Raw genomic sequence first — 16,907 nt, 5'->3', positions numbered from 1 at the left:
GGCATCTGGATGTAGCCAAAAGCAACAGAACAACATCATTAGGCTCTTTTAACACTCTTGGTAAGGCTGCAAGCTTTAATAAGTAAATTCAGCAACTGAAGTGTTAGTTGTTTAATTGGTGATTGAAAACTTCAAAAAGCAGAGCTGAGAATGAAATTCACACTTTAATTTTTGAGTCTATTTTTGTTCTTGCGATACTGTAATACAAATAGATTTTATTTGTTTATTTTTTTTAAAAACTGCCTTTAAATCATACATTTTCATACTTTCCTGACTCTCAGATATTTTGGTAACTTGAAAAGCCATGGTATTTGGCATTTGATTTTTAAAAAAGAAATATTTTAATTGAACTAATTATTCTGTTCAACGGCTGATAACTATTTAAGTCAGCCTTCCTTTTTTTTTTGCTCACTCTTACTTAGCAAACCTCCATGGTTTGATGTTTAATGATGTTTTGGAAAATGTCCACAGTTCCTTTGCTCTCCATTGGGAAATAGGTGAAAAAGTGACCCCTTCCATCTGACCTCTGCTAAGGATTTTAGCTTTGTAAAATAATCTGTGTGGTAGTTAGGGAGGTTGAGCAAAGGGAACAATTAGACTGATAATCTGATAAAATAGCAGGCAAGTCATGGGGTGACTTTGAAAACCAGCCAGACTTTTTCAAAGGCATTAAGCTTCTGGCTCCCAACTCTGTCCCAATAATTTCATTACAGTAAAGTAGTTTGCCTTTGTGTTAAAGCAGGAATTTAATGTAACAAGTTAATAAAAAAAGTGGTAGGAGAAGTCAAAAAAGTCAAGACAAAACATATTATATTGCACTGGTGAGATCGCACTTGAAATACTGCATCCAATTCTGGTTAAAGGTAAACGTTCCACTCACACATATGTGCTAGCCATTTCCAACTCTAGGGGCAGTGCTCGTTTCAAAGCCGAAGAGCCAGCGCTGTCCGATGACATCTCTGTGGTCATGTGGCTGACAAGGTGCACGCCAAAGCTGCACAGAACGCTGTTACCTTCCCACCAAAAGTGGTCCCTATTTTTCTACTTGCATTTTTACATGCTTTCAAACTGCTAGGTTGGCAGAAGCTGTGACAAGTAACAGGAACTCACTCTGTTACGTAGCGCTAGGAATTCGAACTGCCAAACTGCCAACCTTTTTGATCAACAAGCTCAGCGTCTTAGCCACTGAGCCACTGCATCCCCCAATTAAAACAAGAATTAAAAACCAGAATTAACAATTCTGGTTACCTTGATACAAAAAAGATATATCCCTAGAAAGAGTGCAGAGAAGAGCCACAAAGATGGTATAAGGGGCCTGTAGGCTAAACTGTATGATGAATAGTTGCAGGAACTGGGAATGTCTAGTCTAATAAAGAGAAAGACTAAGAGTAATGTGATAGCAATCTTCCAATACTTGAGGGGCTCTCACAGAGGAAAAAGGTGTTGGCCTATTCTCTAACGCACCTGGGGGTGGGAGTAAGGGATGGAAGGCTATTAAAGAGAGATCCAACCTAGAACTAAGGATAAATTTCCTGATGGTAAGAACAATTAATCAGTAGAACAGCTTTCCTCCAGAAGTTGTGAGTGTCCTATCACTAAAGGTTTTCAGGAAAAGACTGTTTTATTTAATCATAAAGATATAGGTATCGGGTCTCCTGCTTGAACTAAGAGACCCCCAAATTCTCCTCCACCCCTATTATTTCAAAAAGAGTAGGTAATAGGAAAGGAGTTTAATGGCAATTGAACTTTAGTTTTTGCTGTCAGGGAAGGACACTAAGACAAATTCTCTCTCTCTCTCTCTCTCTCACTCTCTCTCTCTCTCTCTCTCTCTCTCTCTCCCTCCCTCCCTCCCTCCCTCCCTCCCTCTCTCTCTCTCTCTCGGCTCCTTCTGGTTGGGCATCATGCCTGATACCGGAATGATATATTAGTGAATTGACATACCGTAACTTGGCTCTGGAATGATTCAATTCCTGTGAAACAGGTTTAGGATTTTACCCACAGATTTAGTTCTGTCATTTTATCTTTATTTTTTACTAATGATCTCAATGATTGCCTAATTCCCATAAACGGAGGGAAAGCTTTCCCCCTTGTTAATAGATTGTAATAAAGGAGTCCCATTTTCTGTGGATCCAAGAGGGGATTGTTTCAACTACCTTCAGGTATTGCCTACGGATTATTCCTATTTATAGCTCCAAAAATGTCTACAGCAGATTCCAGTAATTTCTTATCTCATTCACTTTCACTGCTCCTCTCTTATAAATGCTGTTTCCCACTTGAATTTGAAATATTTTGAGAAGCCCTATTCACTACCAGTATCATTTCAAGTAATTTTAACTTAGCCGCAAACATGTTTTACCTTTGAAAGGCAAAAAGATGAAAATAGTCACAGAAGTCTAAAAATGGCTTTGAGAATTAAGTGGAGTGGCTTTAGTGCTATTTCATATCAAGAATATCCTAGGGGATAACAATCTGCTACATCTGCAAAGAAATGCTGCACACCAGGGTATTGAAGTGGACACATTTCATGATTATCTCTATGAAGCCAATTTTGTGTTTAAAGATAATAATCCACCCACATGTTAAGCACTTGAAAACTAAATGCTATATGCTAAATGCTATAGGACACAGATGGCTTCCAGCTCCATCCTTATATGTTTATAGATTTCAGTATCAACTAGAAAAACTATTTTGGAATATCCATAATAGAAGTAGGTCAGCTGTGTGGATTGAAATATTAAATGAAGTAATGAAAGTATTTATATCAAACTGTGAAGATTGAAGGACATGTGAAAAATTGTGATTAAAGGACTGTTGGATTTAGTGAGTTGTCTTTTAGAGCTTATTAATAAGAACAATGGCATCTGAACTGCACTTAATCATTTCATATATTAACCCAATAATGAAAAACTGTCATAAGATTCTGTGAAGATAGTACATTAGAACTGCCAGCTATCATTCCATTAGATCAAGAACAAGATTTTGAAAATAAAGGTATTAAGACAAGTGTTAAAGTTATGTTAAGAAATTTTAACCGATGTACCATTTCTTAAATCCTCAGGGTGATCACAGTAATTTAACAGAACTCTGTTACATGTATTGAGAAGCAGAGAATCTTAGCAGATGTGTCAGCGGAATTTATATTAGGTTTTTAGTTCATTTTTAAAAGTGTGCTAAAATAATGCAAGTGGATGTTTTCTTAAGTGACTTTGAAAGCATTAGGCATATTAGAAAATATAGAAAGCGGCAGGAAGAGTTCTAAACCTATGAAGCTGTGGATCAACTTCCCAATTTTCCCATGTATAAAATCTGATATGAAAGATATAAAGTACCTGTTAATACTATCTGAATCAATTATTTTTGCACATAGGTCTATTTAAAAGATTATTTGATGAAGGAAAACAAAAAGGTTCCATCATCACCTGAAATATAAAACAGATTACAGTAAAAGTAAAACCAGTACAAGATTTGATTTTCACAAGCTGATTACAAACTTATTACAAACTGTTAAAGGCTGAAGTCACTTTACAGCAATTTATTCGTGAAGATCAAGTTTTTACCTATAAGACAACTATGAAATAATATTTGGATATTCTGGACTGCAGGTAATTCTTGACTTATGTTCACAAATGAGCTCAAAATTTCTGTTGCTAAGTGAGACAGTTGGAGCAAAGTAAGCCAGAATTTGAAATGCATTTTTGTACTAATGATAAGTATGTAATTGCTAAAATTACAACAAAGTAGTAACTTTATTAAAATTTGAAACAGGAAGAACTTCTTTACATTTTTCTTTCTTTTCTATTTTTCTTCACTATTTTCTTTTCTGATGCTTTTTGTTTTCTTTGATTTTTTTTCTTCCTTACTTTATATTAGTTTGTCGCTACTTTTTATCTTCTTCTTTAAAAGTTTTAATAAAAAATCCTATACCAAAAATAAAAAGAAAGAATTTGAAGAAATCTAAGGGAAATAGAATAAAAAGGACAAATGAGAAAGACAGAGCCTTTACCTTACTGCTGAATCTATCTATCATCCTCATGTGTGGAAATTTATGACCTCCATTGTCAATTCTGTCCTGCCCCTGTTGCATTAAGTGCCTAATGGTACTCTTCAGATTTTATTTCTTCAGCTTGCCTGACTGCCCTTTCTCTCTCTTTTATGTACACAGTCAACTTTTAGGAAGCACATCTGCCAACTGTAGCAGGAATTTTATTTCTTTTTATGTTTTTTTTAACTTGGACTTTTATGCAATTCTAAATGCATGACACTAAATTGCTTACATTATGACAACATACTGTGTAATAATATAAACAGTCACATTATTTAGCAATAGACCAATAACGGAAACAAATGGTCCTATTGCAAGAGCAATTAAAACTGAAGGTCTACCCCAAAGGCCAAAAATTATTTTTATATGTTTTCAAAACCTTCAGAAGGTTGGAAGAAAATTCCAGGGGGAATGCTGTTCCATAGAAATGGAGCAACAACTGAGGAGGCCTATTCTAGTCTTTGATGATAACATCCCCCAGAAATAAGAACCCAGAGAGGGCTTTCCTTCCAGGATATCAGATGGGCAAATGCCACTGGAAACAAGTGTTTCTATAGATATCCATGTCATGAGTCATATAGGTTTTAAGGTGACAACCAGTACCTTCAATTGCACTCAGGGACCAAGTGGTAACTTCTGCAGCTCTCCAATAAGCAATGTTATGTGGGTCATCCAAGTGACCCACCAGAACTGCTCAAACTGTCATATTATTTAGAACAACTCTGACTTTCTGTTGATTTTCAGGAGTAGCTCCATAAAAAGTACATTGCAATAGTCTAGTCAAGAGGAGACCCATCCATGAATAACTATGATTCAGAAATTGGGTGGGTCTGGCTGCAGGACTCCAGTATATCTATGTTCCTTCCTCCAGTCATCCTCCTACACCCCATTCTGTTTAATTCAAATAGAATTCAGTTTTTTTAAATAAAATAAAAAATCCCCAAAGGAAGTGAGTCACTACAGTACTTTTATTTAGACCCCCCCCCTCCCCTCCTTCCTATGCTTTATTTGGGCAGAATATGCTGATTTCCAGATTCTTCTGTATTTTATTCTGGAGGTGAGGGGATCCTTTCCTGATATTTCACCCTATTACTGCATTTCACTGCTACACTATTTCAAGCTCAGGCAGTCCTCTTTATTTTTCCCACTCTTCAGTGTCTTCTTTTAAAAAAAGAACAGCAAAATTATATAAAGAACAGCAAATGAAGCTGATTTAATTGGGGGGGGGGCAGGGTGGAGGGGGCGGGCAGGACGGGATAACAATGTTGTGCTAGCATCAGAAATGACCAGCAAATGCCTCTCTTTATCCCATTCCCTACTGATTACCTAACTTCTCAGAAAAAGAATAAGGTAAAATAGGGTTTTTGCATCTTGTGGGCATAACTTTACATTGTTGCCTCAAGTGGAAAAGGTTGCATTAACATGCTAAAAATGATTCTAGGAGTTTCACCCACGGGCTGGAGACATGATAAAGGCACCATCATGAGGACATAGCAGGAAAAAAAAATTCCCCAGTGTTTGTGCTGTGGTTAGGCGCAACTGGAGAATTAAAAAGGAATCATTCAGCAACATGACCGTAGAATGGACTGCATCACAGAATAAACACCAGTTTTTAAAAGCCAGGCTCTCTTCAGTCCTACCAATAAACTGAACTCCATTTGTTTTGAAAATCTGCATACTGACTTCGTTTATTGGTTCTTTTTATTTTTATACATAATACTTGTTTCAGATGTGACTTTTATGTAGTGTGCTGCATGTTTGGTTCCTTCTTCCCCTCCCACACAATCCTTCCCCAAAATAACCCCAAAAAAGAGACCTGGGAGTTCTCTTAAGGAAAACTATACACTCAATAAAGGCTACGTTAATGTGATTGAAGATGAAGCAAAAGTCATGGAAAAATGCAGGCCAAAATAAATTTGCTCTGCGGGAGGCTCAGGTGGAGGTGGGGAAGCTGCGCTTTAACAGCAAAAAAAATTTTTTTTTAGTAAATTCCAAAGTCTCTTAGTGTAGCAGAGCCATTCTGCAGCCTGTAAAGCCTTTTGTTTGAGTAAGGAAATGCAGAGCTGCAAAATTCTCATCTACTGACCCTGACTTCTCTCACCCCTGCTTGCTTTCGGTGAAGGGAAGAGGCCAGAGAATACCGAGAAAACTGAGAAGCAAAATAGTTGCTATTCACACTATGTAGCCTTTAGTTCTGGTGCTACTTTTCGAAGTCGGCTATAATAACATTTATTCCTTCATCTCCCTGATAAAGATTTAATTAGTGGGGTTGCATACCATGTCAAATTCTGATTTATTTCTAGTTGACCAGATTTATATAACTTGTTAAGCTACGAGGGATTGTTTATAAAGCTCAATAGCTTTAGCGTAATATCTCTTAGATCAATTCCCTTCCATTTTGTAATTGTGTCCTATTCGCTCTCTCTCTCTCTCTCTCTCTCCCTCCATCCTCCTCTCCCTCTTCCCCCCTTCTCCCTCTCTCTCTTTCACAGACAGACACGCGTGCGCGCACACACGCACACACACACAGCAGAGTTACCAAATATCTGAATAGGCAAAAAGGAAAAACAATAGGAAAAGAGGACAAATGGGGGAAAAGAGGACCCACATTTAACCTTCATGGCATCCAGAACATTAAAAAAATTAGAAACCAGTCCTGCATATAATATGACATTAGAAATTAGTCCTGCATATAATATGACATTAATTTTTCCAGCATCAGAAAGACTGGTTTTTCAATCACAGGAATGTGCTAGAACCAGTTAGGAGGTTAAGATCTTATCAATTTCAGGCAGCAGCCCAAGCCTGGGAAGGTAACTAATCAAAGTCACACAGCAGAGCTTGAAAACTTGCGTTAACATTTATTAGAGATGATCCCTGCCATGAAGAAAAGGTGCTCAGGAAAAGATTCTCAACCAACTAGACCAGGGGTCTCCACCCTTGGCAACTTTAAGACTTGTAGACTTCCATTCCCAGAATTCCTCAGCCAGCAAAACTGCTGAGAAATTCTTGCCAACCTCTTACCAAGGTTGGAGACCCCTGTCTATTGTCTATTGAACTAGACAATATTTAATTTCAAGGCTATCCTGTGGGACAGAGGAAAAAATGAGGATATTTCCTCCTTTTTCCAGACATCTGATAACCCTATTCTCAGCAAACATCTGCGGAAAGATATTTAGACCACACTCACTATCATAGAAGGAGGGTAACTTTTTTGTACAGGAATGTGATTTTACTGGTTCTCTCTTGGTCACAGCAGGTGACCATATTAAAAAAACAAAACAGGCAAGCTTTTCCTTAATTGAGATTAGTGGCAAGAAAGATCATATACAGCGAATGTGATCCGTTTGTTTTTAAATGATGAAAAAAGATTTGCTGTAAAGATTGCTAAAACTTTTTTCTGTATTAAATAAACATGAATAATATGAACCATGGTCAACCCTCACAATTGTGAAATATGGCTTATCTCAATGCAAATGACTGAAGGCAGGCTGGTAGGCAACTGACAACTGTCTTCAATTTTTGCCTTGCAATTATTTGTTGCATGGAATTTGTCCCCCCCCCCACCCAATTGCATTCAAGTAGTGTAAAGAATAAATAAATATTTATTCAATTTCTATCGCTACCCACCTCAATGACTCTGGACAGCTTATAATACAATATATATGAAATGGGTTGCTACCAATAAATTGGTCAAATCTGTTATGTACAGCAAAAAGCAGCTGTCTTCATGTTTAGCTATTTAAAATTTGGGCCATTAATGAACAGGATTGTAAGTGGACTAAAGTCAATATGCAGCTAAATAGACACTAGGCAATCTTCCTGTATCTAATATCGCCTGCAAATGTAGGAATCCCATAATCCCATATATATGGGATATAAATCCCATAATTTTCAAAATGCATTAGTTGGCACTGATTATACACATATAAAAGAAAAAAGCTCTTTTGAAACATCTAAACTATGGTGCTAGAGAGGTGATTTAATTCTCCCTTTATTTGACTGAAATTGTAGGAGGAATGCGGAACCTTGCGGGGGGGGGGGGCAGGGAGTTAAAAGAGAGATCAGCCTAAAATCCCTAGGTAGACACAAACAGCCTAAGTCTAACCCTCCCCTTGTATTCCGTGCAGGTTCTAACCTTTAGTTAAGAAGATTCCTCTGGATAAGCATGATTAGCACTAAATCAGTTTAACTGGCCTCTTCACTGGGGACCTAATGTTTCACACCTGACATTAATCTTCTCAAGGATCAATAGGCATTCAAGAGGAGTTGGATTTTGTTCACTTGTGGCTATGTAGACTTTCTAGGCTGATCCCCTTTAAACTCTGTCCTCATGTTCTGTCACTCTTCCTCCTTCAGAAATCACCTCATCCCATCTTCACTGTTATTCAAAACAATCTGAAGGCTAGCTAATACACGGCATTCTGTGGAATTCACAACTAGTTTTATCCTTCTTTGATTGTGACTCACAGATCTATATTTTCTGTTAATTAAAACAGAATAAACTCTCAACTGTTCCACTCCAAATGACAGTGTCTGAGAATATACAAGACTAACTTTTACATGCCTTTGGAGGTTTCACAACCCTTACACTCCAGAATGAATCATGGACTTGAGTAGGCTTCCAGGTTGGAAGGAGATAAACCAAGAGCACTGAATCATGCACAGGTCTGACATGTGCATCTTTGCAATTGGGAATAGTTTCTGCATCCCCAACTCTTATAGATAATTTTGTCTACCAATCTGTTGATTAGAAAAGCTATTACCTATAGCTGTGATGGTGAACCTATGGCAAATGTGCCAGAGGTGGCACAAAGAACTCTCTCTGTGGGCACATGTGCCGTCACCAGCTGCCCTTCTGGTTTCTAGTGCGCTGGTCTTCACGGATGGCAGAGCACCAGAAAGCAGCCTCCAAAATGCCCCCAAAACAGCCTGGTTTTGGGGTCATTTTGGGGCCATTTCCAGGCTGCTTTGGGGCCAAAAACAGTGTGAAAATGGCCCCAAAAATGGCATGAAAATGACCCCCAAAATTTCGGCAAAACAGGCATGCACACACTGGCCAGCTGGTCTTTGAGTTTTCAGTGCTCCACGAAGACGAGCTGGCGGGTGCATATGAGTATGTTGGAAACCTGAACACCAGCTGGCTGGTGTGTGCACGCGCATGCACACGCATTCCAGTTTGGCCACTCCATGCCGAAAAGGTTCACCATCACTGATCTATAGCCTCTGTGAGTCCTATTTATTTATATAATTTATAGTGCCACTCCTTTCACAAAAGGGACAACATACAAAGTAAAAAACAGCAACAACCACCCATCCTATGATACCCGAGGTTAAACATTAACCCAAAATAATAAAAGCTGCATTGCCAGCAGAGTTCCCTTAATCTCCTGATCCAAATGCTTAGTGGACCAGCCAGAATTAGAAACCGTGTAAAAGGTTAACAGGGTCTGGCATTTGGATTTCAATTATGAATGCTGTTTCACAGATTCAACATGATGGCATGTTTGACGGAAGAAGTCCCATGCATGCCATCTCTGCTACTTCGAATCATGATGTCTTGTAGTGGTACCTGAGCCACCAACTCTAAGAATTAAGTTAGAAAGGATCTTTCCAAAGCAACATAGGGTCTCAGGAATTCTAAGGAACAGCAGGCAAGCAGCATTATCAGCCAAATCAATTTTTCCCCATCTTCTGTTTGTGCTATTTATTATTCCAATGAACCCTGGTGGTGTATTGGTCCATCCAAAGTAAAATGAGGACCCAGATTGTTGGTGGCAATCTGCAAATGATGCTGCTACATTGTAAACAGTCCAGAATGTACTATAAAGCTATGGTATGGTATATAAGTCTAAATTGCAAATTTGTGGTTAAATCTGACCAGTTGCTCCGGTTTAGGGATAAGATGGTTTAATGGCAGTTTAGTGGTAATTCTGTTGATAGCTCTATAGTAAAGAAAAATATAGTGGCATTTAAGTATACATTTAGATTTATATCACAACTTTCCTTCAAGTAGCTCAAGTATACATAATACTCCCTTTCTCAATTTAATAATCACGATGATCACCCTGTGAAATAAATTGAGATAACAGGTAGGAATTGTCCTGAAGAAATCCAATGAGTTTCTATTGTTTGAGATGGCCTTACTCCTGGGTCTCCTGATTTTGTCCAACACCCTACACTACTACACTAGCCTTGACCATTCAGTCTTGGGAATGGTGAAGTCCAGCAGCTTAGCTTATAGCATCTTAAATAATCCACAATACTGACCTGATATGGGGATGCTTCATCTTCTGTACAAAGCAGTGTGAAGAGTATAGGGAGGGCAAAAGAAAAAAGAGAACATTATGAGTAAAAAAGGAAAAACAAATATAAAGCATACTTCTCTTTGACACCATAGGTCCAAAAGATAAAAACAATGGCTCTTGACTATGTTATACAGATAGTCCTTGACTTACAACCACAATTGTAACAAGAATTTCCAATGCTAAGCAAAGAGGTTGTTAAGTGAGTCATGCCTGATTTTACAACCTTTTCTGCCACAGTTAAGTAAATCACCACAGTTATTAAGTGAATCATATGATTGTTAAGGGAAACTGGCTTCCCCCATTGATTGTATTTGTGAGAAGATGGCTGGGAAGCCAGCATCATAAATCCATGCCAGTTGCCAGATGTTCAAATTTTGATTACATAACCATAAGGATGCTGAAACAATTGTAAGCACAAGGACCAGTTATAAACTACTTTCAGTGCTTCTGTAACTTTTGAACACTCGCTAAACAAATAATTGACCAAACTTGGTGTACCAAACTCGCATTGGTGTTATAACTTAATTCATTTCCATAGCTAAGCAGCTGGGCTGATAGTTTCTGCAAATGTAACTATTTCAAGTCAACACAACATGCCAATTATTTTAGTGAACGCCTCCACATAGGCAGTTACTTTTGGTAATATTTATATGTATGTGTATATATTCATATAGTGGACATTCACAGTCAGGGATAGAATTGTCTCAGCTGCACCATGAGGAGCCAATTATACTTGTGATTTGCAAAGAATTTTCCTCACACCATTATATTCAAACACTTAGATAGGCTAAATGTTAATTTCTGTTTAATAATCACTTGGTTAAATCCATTCCTTGCAGCATGGAAGCAGCATGGAGGCACCTGTGTTTAGCTGTTAAGAATGTGATCCATTAAGCAACTAAACCATAAATAGACTAAAGTCAGTATCCAGCTAAATAAATAAGTTTTAAAAAACTCTCTCTTTCTCTCTCTCTCTCCCCCTCCGCTTCAGGTATACCCACAGAATGGCTTGAGGGCTGGGGGAGGGGGGGCATTTATATCACTGATATATGGCATTTGTGATCAACTAACTGTTTAGGTGCAAAATAAAATAAAATAAGGTGGGGTTTTTTAGAGGCCATGTCTCCTAGTGTAGCCCTGAAGTGGTAGGTTGCTAATTTCTTCACAAGAAAGAAAAGCACTGTATCACCCACACAGTGAAAAGCCACACGTTTAACACCCAACTCTTAAATATGAAACATAGCCAACTGCAAGCAAATTCAGCTGAAATTAAGTTAAAAAAAATAAACTGTTTATTCACTCCTGTGCCTGTATAAATCTCTTAGCCAAACAAACTTTGCTGGAAAAAGCATTAAGGAATGCTCCCTGGGAGGAAGCAGGCCTGTGGAATAGGTAAGGCCTGTTATGAACACCATGCCTTTCCGTGTACAACAGCAGGGCTATTGTTCAGAGAAGGGCTACAGAAGATACCCTTCCTGGTTCCTGGAGCTAAACTTTCAGAACAAAAAAGAAGGAAAGAAAATAAAAAACTCCAGGGATAAGCTTTATTGAAAAAAGAATGCATTTTGCTAGAAGGAGGAGGAGAAGTTGTTTTAGTGAGTAGGAGGAGAGCAAATGCTTGCCTGTGCAGATCTCTCTCTCTCTCATTTTTCTCTTTTCAAATATAGAAATGCTTTATTTCTGAACTGGTATCTCTTTGGCCCAGGTTTGGCAGCAGAAACATATTCACAAATTGAATCCCATTGACTCAAAGGGCTTACTAGTGGGAAATCACTGTGACTAGAGTCACAGTGAGCTAAAGCCAAAGTCATGGCTGGTTTTGCACAATACATTTAGCTAAATTCAAATAAACAACATGAATCTAAAACTCTTTTTGCTTGTCATGCTAAGCAATAAAACTGGGGAAGGGACATACTGATACTTAAGCCAATATAAAATCATGCACACTGGCACAAAAGGTTCTGAGCTGGTGATGCATAATCAGGAAGTGAGTCTTATAGGAATGGCGGGCAGCAAAATGAAAATGTCATTTGTGTGTGAATGTTAAAACAAAGAGGTGCAAAACCCATACTTGGGATGATTAGAAAGGGAGTTTAAATACAGGTGCCAATATCGTATGTTGTGAGGGAAATCTATAGTAAATTCCCTGTGCGAAACTCTGATCTTTCCTCAAATGCAAGTAGCCTCAACTTATGATTATAACTGGGACTAGAATTTCCATTGCTAAGCAAGGTGGTAGTTAAATGAGTTAAGCTTCTGATTTTACAGCCTTTTTGCCATCATTTTAAAGCAAATCATTGTACTTGTTAAGAGTTTTATGTGGTCATTAAATGAATCCAATTTCCCCCACTGATTTTGCTTGATGGAAGCCACTTGAGAAGGTCCACAATGGCAATCATATGACCTCATGATGCTGCAGCTATTGTAATTATTGCCCAAGTGCCTGAATTTTGACAATGTGATGTGGGGAATGCGGCAATGGTTGTAAGTGTGAGGATTGGTGATAGGTCACTTTTTTCACTGCCTTTGTAATTTTGATCACAAAGAGTATGGTTATAAGACAAGGGCTACCTGTAGAAGACTTTAGAATTGCAGGTGCAAAAAAGGGCAGAAAATGCAAAAAATGATTATGGGACTGGAACAACTCTCCTATATTGAAAGACCATACCAATGAGAGCTCTTTTAGCCTAGGAAAAAAGGATAACTGGAGACATGAGAAAAATATATAAAATCATGTATGCCACAAATAATGCGAAAAGAGAAGTACTTGTGCACAATCAGTTTGGAACTCAAGATCATCCACTCCCATGAAATATTGGGAGATTCAGGATCAAGAAAAGAAAATGCATATCTATATTGTACATAATGAAGCTATGGAATAGCTGCTAGCAGCTTTGATAATGGCAACCTATCTGGGTGTCTTTTGAATAGGAACTAAATGATTTTGTGGACTTTCAAGCTACCGATGGCTAGCAGTATATGTTCAAAACAGCTGTCCTAGAACAAGGAAACTTCACCAAGATAATTGAGCAAGAAACTGTTGAACTCACATACATCAAAGGATTTGAAGCCATCTCAGAAGATTTTAAGAAATACGATGGACTTGTAACACTTTATAATTGACACTTGATAATGTATTTATAATATGTTCTGCATGTAGCTTGCATATGCTTTCCCCTTTTTATTGTCCTCCTACACATCTCAATTTAAATCCTATATCAGTTAGCCCCTCAATAGATCTGATTAAATGAGCTGTGGTTCAGAAATGCTTTTTTTTCTTAATAAAATGTATTAGTCTGAAAAGGTGCTATCAGACTCCTCCTGATCAATGGCCCCTAGCAGTAATACTGATTGCTATTTACAATGTCCTGAATTACAGTTAGCATGCCTGAAATATTGGTTGCTGCAAAGCAAAATTAGGAGAATCATTCCAAAATGAATCCAGTGGGCAATTATAATATATGACATAGTGCTGGACAAGGTGATCTATAGCCTGGTCGAAGGGGGCTCTTCTTATATTCATGCTAGCTCCTCTATGGCCTGTTAACCAAGTTAGCACATTGCACAAATGCAGGATTCTGGCTTTGCTTGCCTGGAAGAAGCCAGAGAATGAAGCCATTAAAAGCTAAATGGAGCCTCAGCTTTGTTCCCTGTTTATTTCAGGCAGACAAAGCCAAACCCCCATGTTTCAATTTATTGCTAGGCTTTGCTAAATAAGCTCTGTGTACTCACTCACAAGCAGGGACACATGCAAATATGCCCCTTACTGAACTAGCCATACTGAACTAGTGAAAGAAGAGCAATCTCAGATCACTTTACATTTGCAACCTTATGAAATAATTGTCAAAAATGTAGAGTTTCCATTTTTTACACATTTGACAGGTGGATAAAATCGAAGCCACATCTTCAGGTTCAATGTATTTTATTTATTTATTTTCTAAAAGCCTATGCACAGGAATACTCTCAACTAATGATCAGCACCTGGTTATAGTTAAATAAGGGTCAATAGCACACAAGGAGGGATAGATTTAGTTTGTATGTGGCTATGTAAGGATTGTAGCCTGATTCCTCTTTTTACTCTTCCCTTTGATTCTGCCAATCTTTCTTCTACGTTATTCCATATGGGACAAAGAGCATTAACTAATTTTACATAGAAATTGTAGGTGTTGCTGATAAACAAGATGTTCTTAAATGGTCTTTGTAAATGCGATAATCAAACAATCCCAGAAGAAAATATCAAAATCTGTTACAAAGCCGAAGAGCCAGTGCTGTCAGAAGATGTCTCTGTGGTCATGTGGCCAGCATGACTAAATACCGAAGATGCACGGAACACTGTTACCTTTCCACCAAAGGTGGTCCCTATTTTTCCACTTGCATTTTTACATGCTTTTGAACTGTTAGGTTGGCAGAAGCTGGGATAAGTAACAGGAGCTCACTCCACTATGCAGCACTAGAGTTTCGAACTGCTGAACTGCTGACCTTTTTGATCGACAAGTTCAGTGTCTTAGCCACAGAGCCACTGCTTCTCTTGTGCAGCTCAGTGCATCAGTGCTTATTCTTGTACCTTTACTCCCCACACCCAAGCCCTCCATCATTCATGATTTAAGAGCCAAGGTGGCGCAGTGGTTAAAATGCAGCACTGCAGGCTACTGCTAGATCAGCAGGTCAGCGGTTCAAATCTCACCGGCTCAGGGTTGACTCAGCCTTCCATCCTTCCTAGGTGGGTAAAATGAGGACCCAGATTGTTGGGGGCAATATGCTGACTCTCTGTAAACCGCTTAGAGAGGCCTGAAAGGCCTATGAAGCGGTATATAAGTCTACTGCTATTGCTATTCCTTTCTTCTGGTTTAATAAAAAAAAATCATGACTCACCAGGGGAGGTTTCTGAAAGCTGGAAAAGCAAAGCTGGGGTTGGTCTCCGACGACGGATCTAGAAGAGAAATCAAATAGAAGTTTTGTTTTGCTTCTCATAACAAGAGATTGGAGAAATATGGAGGAAGAGTCAATTCATACTTTGGGGCTACATTTATGACTTCTCTATCCCTATTGTTTTTCCAGGAGAAATGAATAACAGATATCCGTGTAGATTGTTTGGAATCTGTGATTGGTAACACTTTTCTGTACTGAAATCAACTGCCCAGCATTGTTCCAAGACCTTACAGCTTGTGGGGCACAATTAAGGTGTTGCTTTCAGGGTGCCTTTCCATTCCACCAGCAACATCAGCCATCACAAGAAAAAAGGAGTGTGGAGTTCCTGTTGCCAGAATTCCATGGCTATAACTCTTTGTGCCATATTCATGGCTTGAACACAGTTATAGCCTGCAGCATTGGGGGAAGCATCCAGTAGCTGCATAGTTGGATTAAGGATATCCCTTTTATGCCAGAGGATCTGACTTACTGATCTCATTAGCAGTCCAGAGAGGAGGAAAACATGGAGCATGGGAATAAGAAAAAGACTTCCAGCTCCACTGTTACTATCTTTCTGTTGTTGATTTTACTCCACTTATGAAAAAGTGTGGAGGGATGGAGGCTATGGACTTTAGCCACAATACTTAGCAGACTAACTTCTCCAAACTAGGCTTTTCCAGATTTGTACATTTTAATTCCATTCACCTGCACCTGGGAGTAAGGGAAATCTTTAACTTTAAGCATCCCTTGAAGGCTGCAAGGAGGGGAAATCTATAGTATCATTGCTATTGAAATGATACATAGTAAAATTAATGTACTGCATTAGAGGTGATATTCATCAGGTTCTGATGAGTTCTAGAGAACCGGTAATGAAAATTTTGCATAGTTCAGAGAACTGGTAAATACCACCTCTGACTGGCCCCACCCCCATCTATTCTCTGCCACCCGAGTCCCAGCTGATCAGGAGGAAATGTGGATTTTGCAGTAATCTTCCCCTGGAGTAGGGAAGGAAAGGAGATTTTACAGTATCCTTCCCCTGCCATGCCCACCAATCCATGCCAAGCCCACCAAGCCATGCCCACAGAACCGGTAGTAAAAAAAAAATTAATCCCATCACTGTACTATATGTCTTGAGCCTGATAAGAGAGATTAGGATCCTTCTCATATATAGTTTATGAGACAATTTATGCAACCCACAGATTCAAATGGAAAGCAAAGTGGCTTATACAAGGCAGACCACTAACTATTCAAGCTTGGATAGACAATTGAAAGTTGTTTTGTGTTCTTGATGTCTCATTGGTACTATGAGATTTCCTTTTCTCCTGAATCAGAGAGAGAACTAGAGAGATGGAATGTTGAAACAAAATCTCTGTGCAGTCCAGTACTTTATTTTTAAATGTGCACATTTATGCAAACAAAAAGTAAACCATGTATGGTAGGATGTATCCTGGAGAGCTGGAATATGTGGCAAAGGATTGTCTTATATAAATGGCTATTATGCGCCATTTCTCCTAATACAAATAGGCTGTGTTTAGACAAATCGCTTTTGTGGCAGCCATTTTATGAGAGCATTCCTAACAAGTTTTCAAAAATCCCAATACTTGCCTGGCCTTATTTTATTCCAATAAAATCTGTTTTCAGGTTAAATA

The 16,907-nt window shown here is 38.5% G+C and overlaps 1 protein-coding gene across 2 annotated transcripts in view; it reads right to left on the bottom strand.

The window, feature by feature from the left end:
• The window catches only part of PPP1R1B (protein phosphatase 1 regulatory inhibitor subunit 1B), a 65,048-nt gene that overhangs the window by 44,819 nt on the left and 3,322 nt on the right, over window positions 1-16,907 (bottom strand). The window contains exons 2-3 of one of the 2 annotated variants that reach the window (XM_032237431.1): window positions 15,223-15,280; window positions 10,313-10,332 (exon numbers count right to left, since the gene is read on the bottom strand). In XM_032237431.1, the coding sequence (XP_032093322.1) occupies window positions 10,313-10,332; window positions 15,223-15,280 (78 nt within the window). Of the gene's footprint in view, window positions 1-10,312; window positions 10,336-15,222; window positions 15,281-16,907 lie in introns of both variants that reach the window. The other variant, XM_032237430.1, reaches the window with a different exon arrangement.

The sequence above is a fragment of the Thamnophis elegans genome, chromosome Z (genome assembly GCF_009769535.1).
Source record: "Thamnophis elegans isolate rThaEle1 chromosome Z, rThaEle1.pri, whole genome shotgun sequence".
In the NCBI taxonomy this organism is placed as follows: domain Eukaryota; kingdom Metazoa; phylum Chordata; class Lepidosauria; order Squamata; family Colubridae; genus Thamnophis; species Thamnophis elegans.
This window is presented reverse-complemented; position numbering and strand designations above follow the sequence as displayed.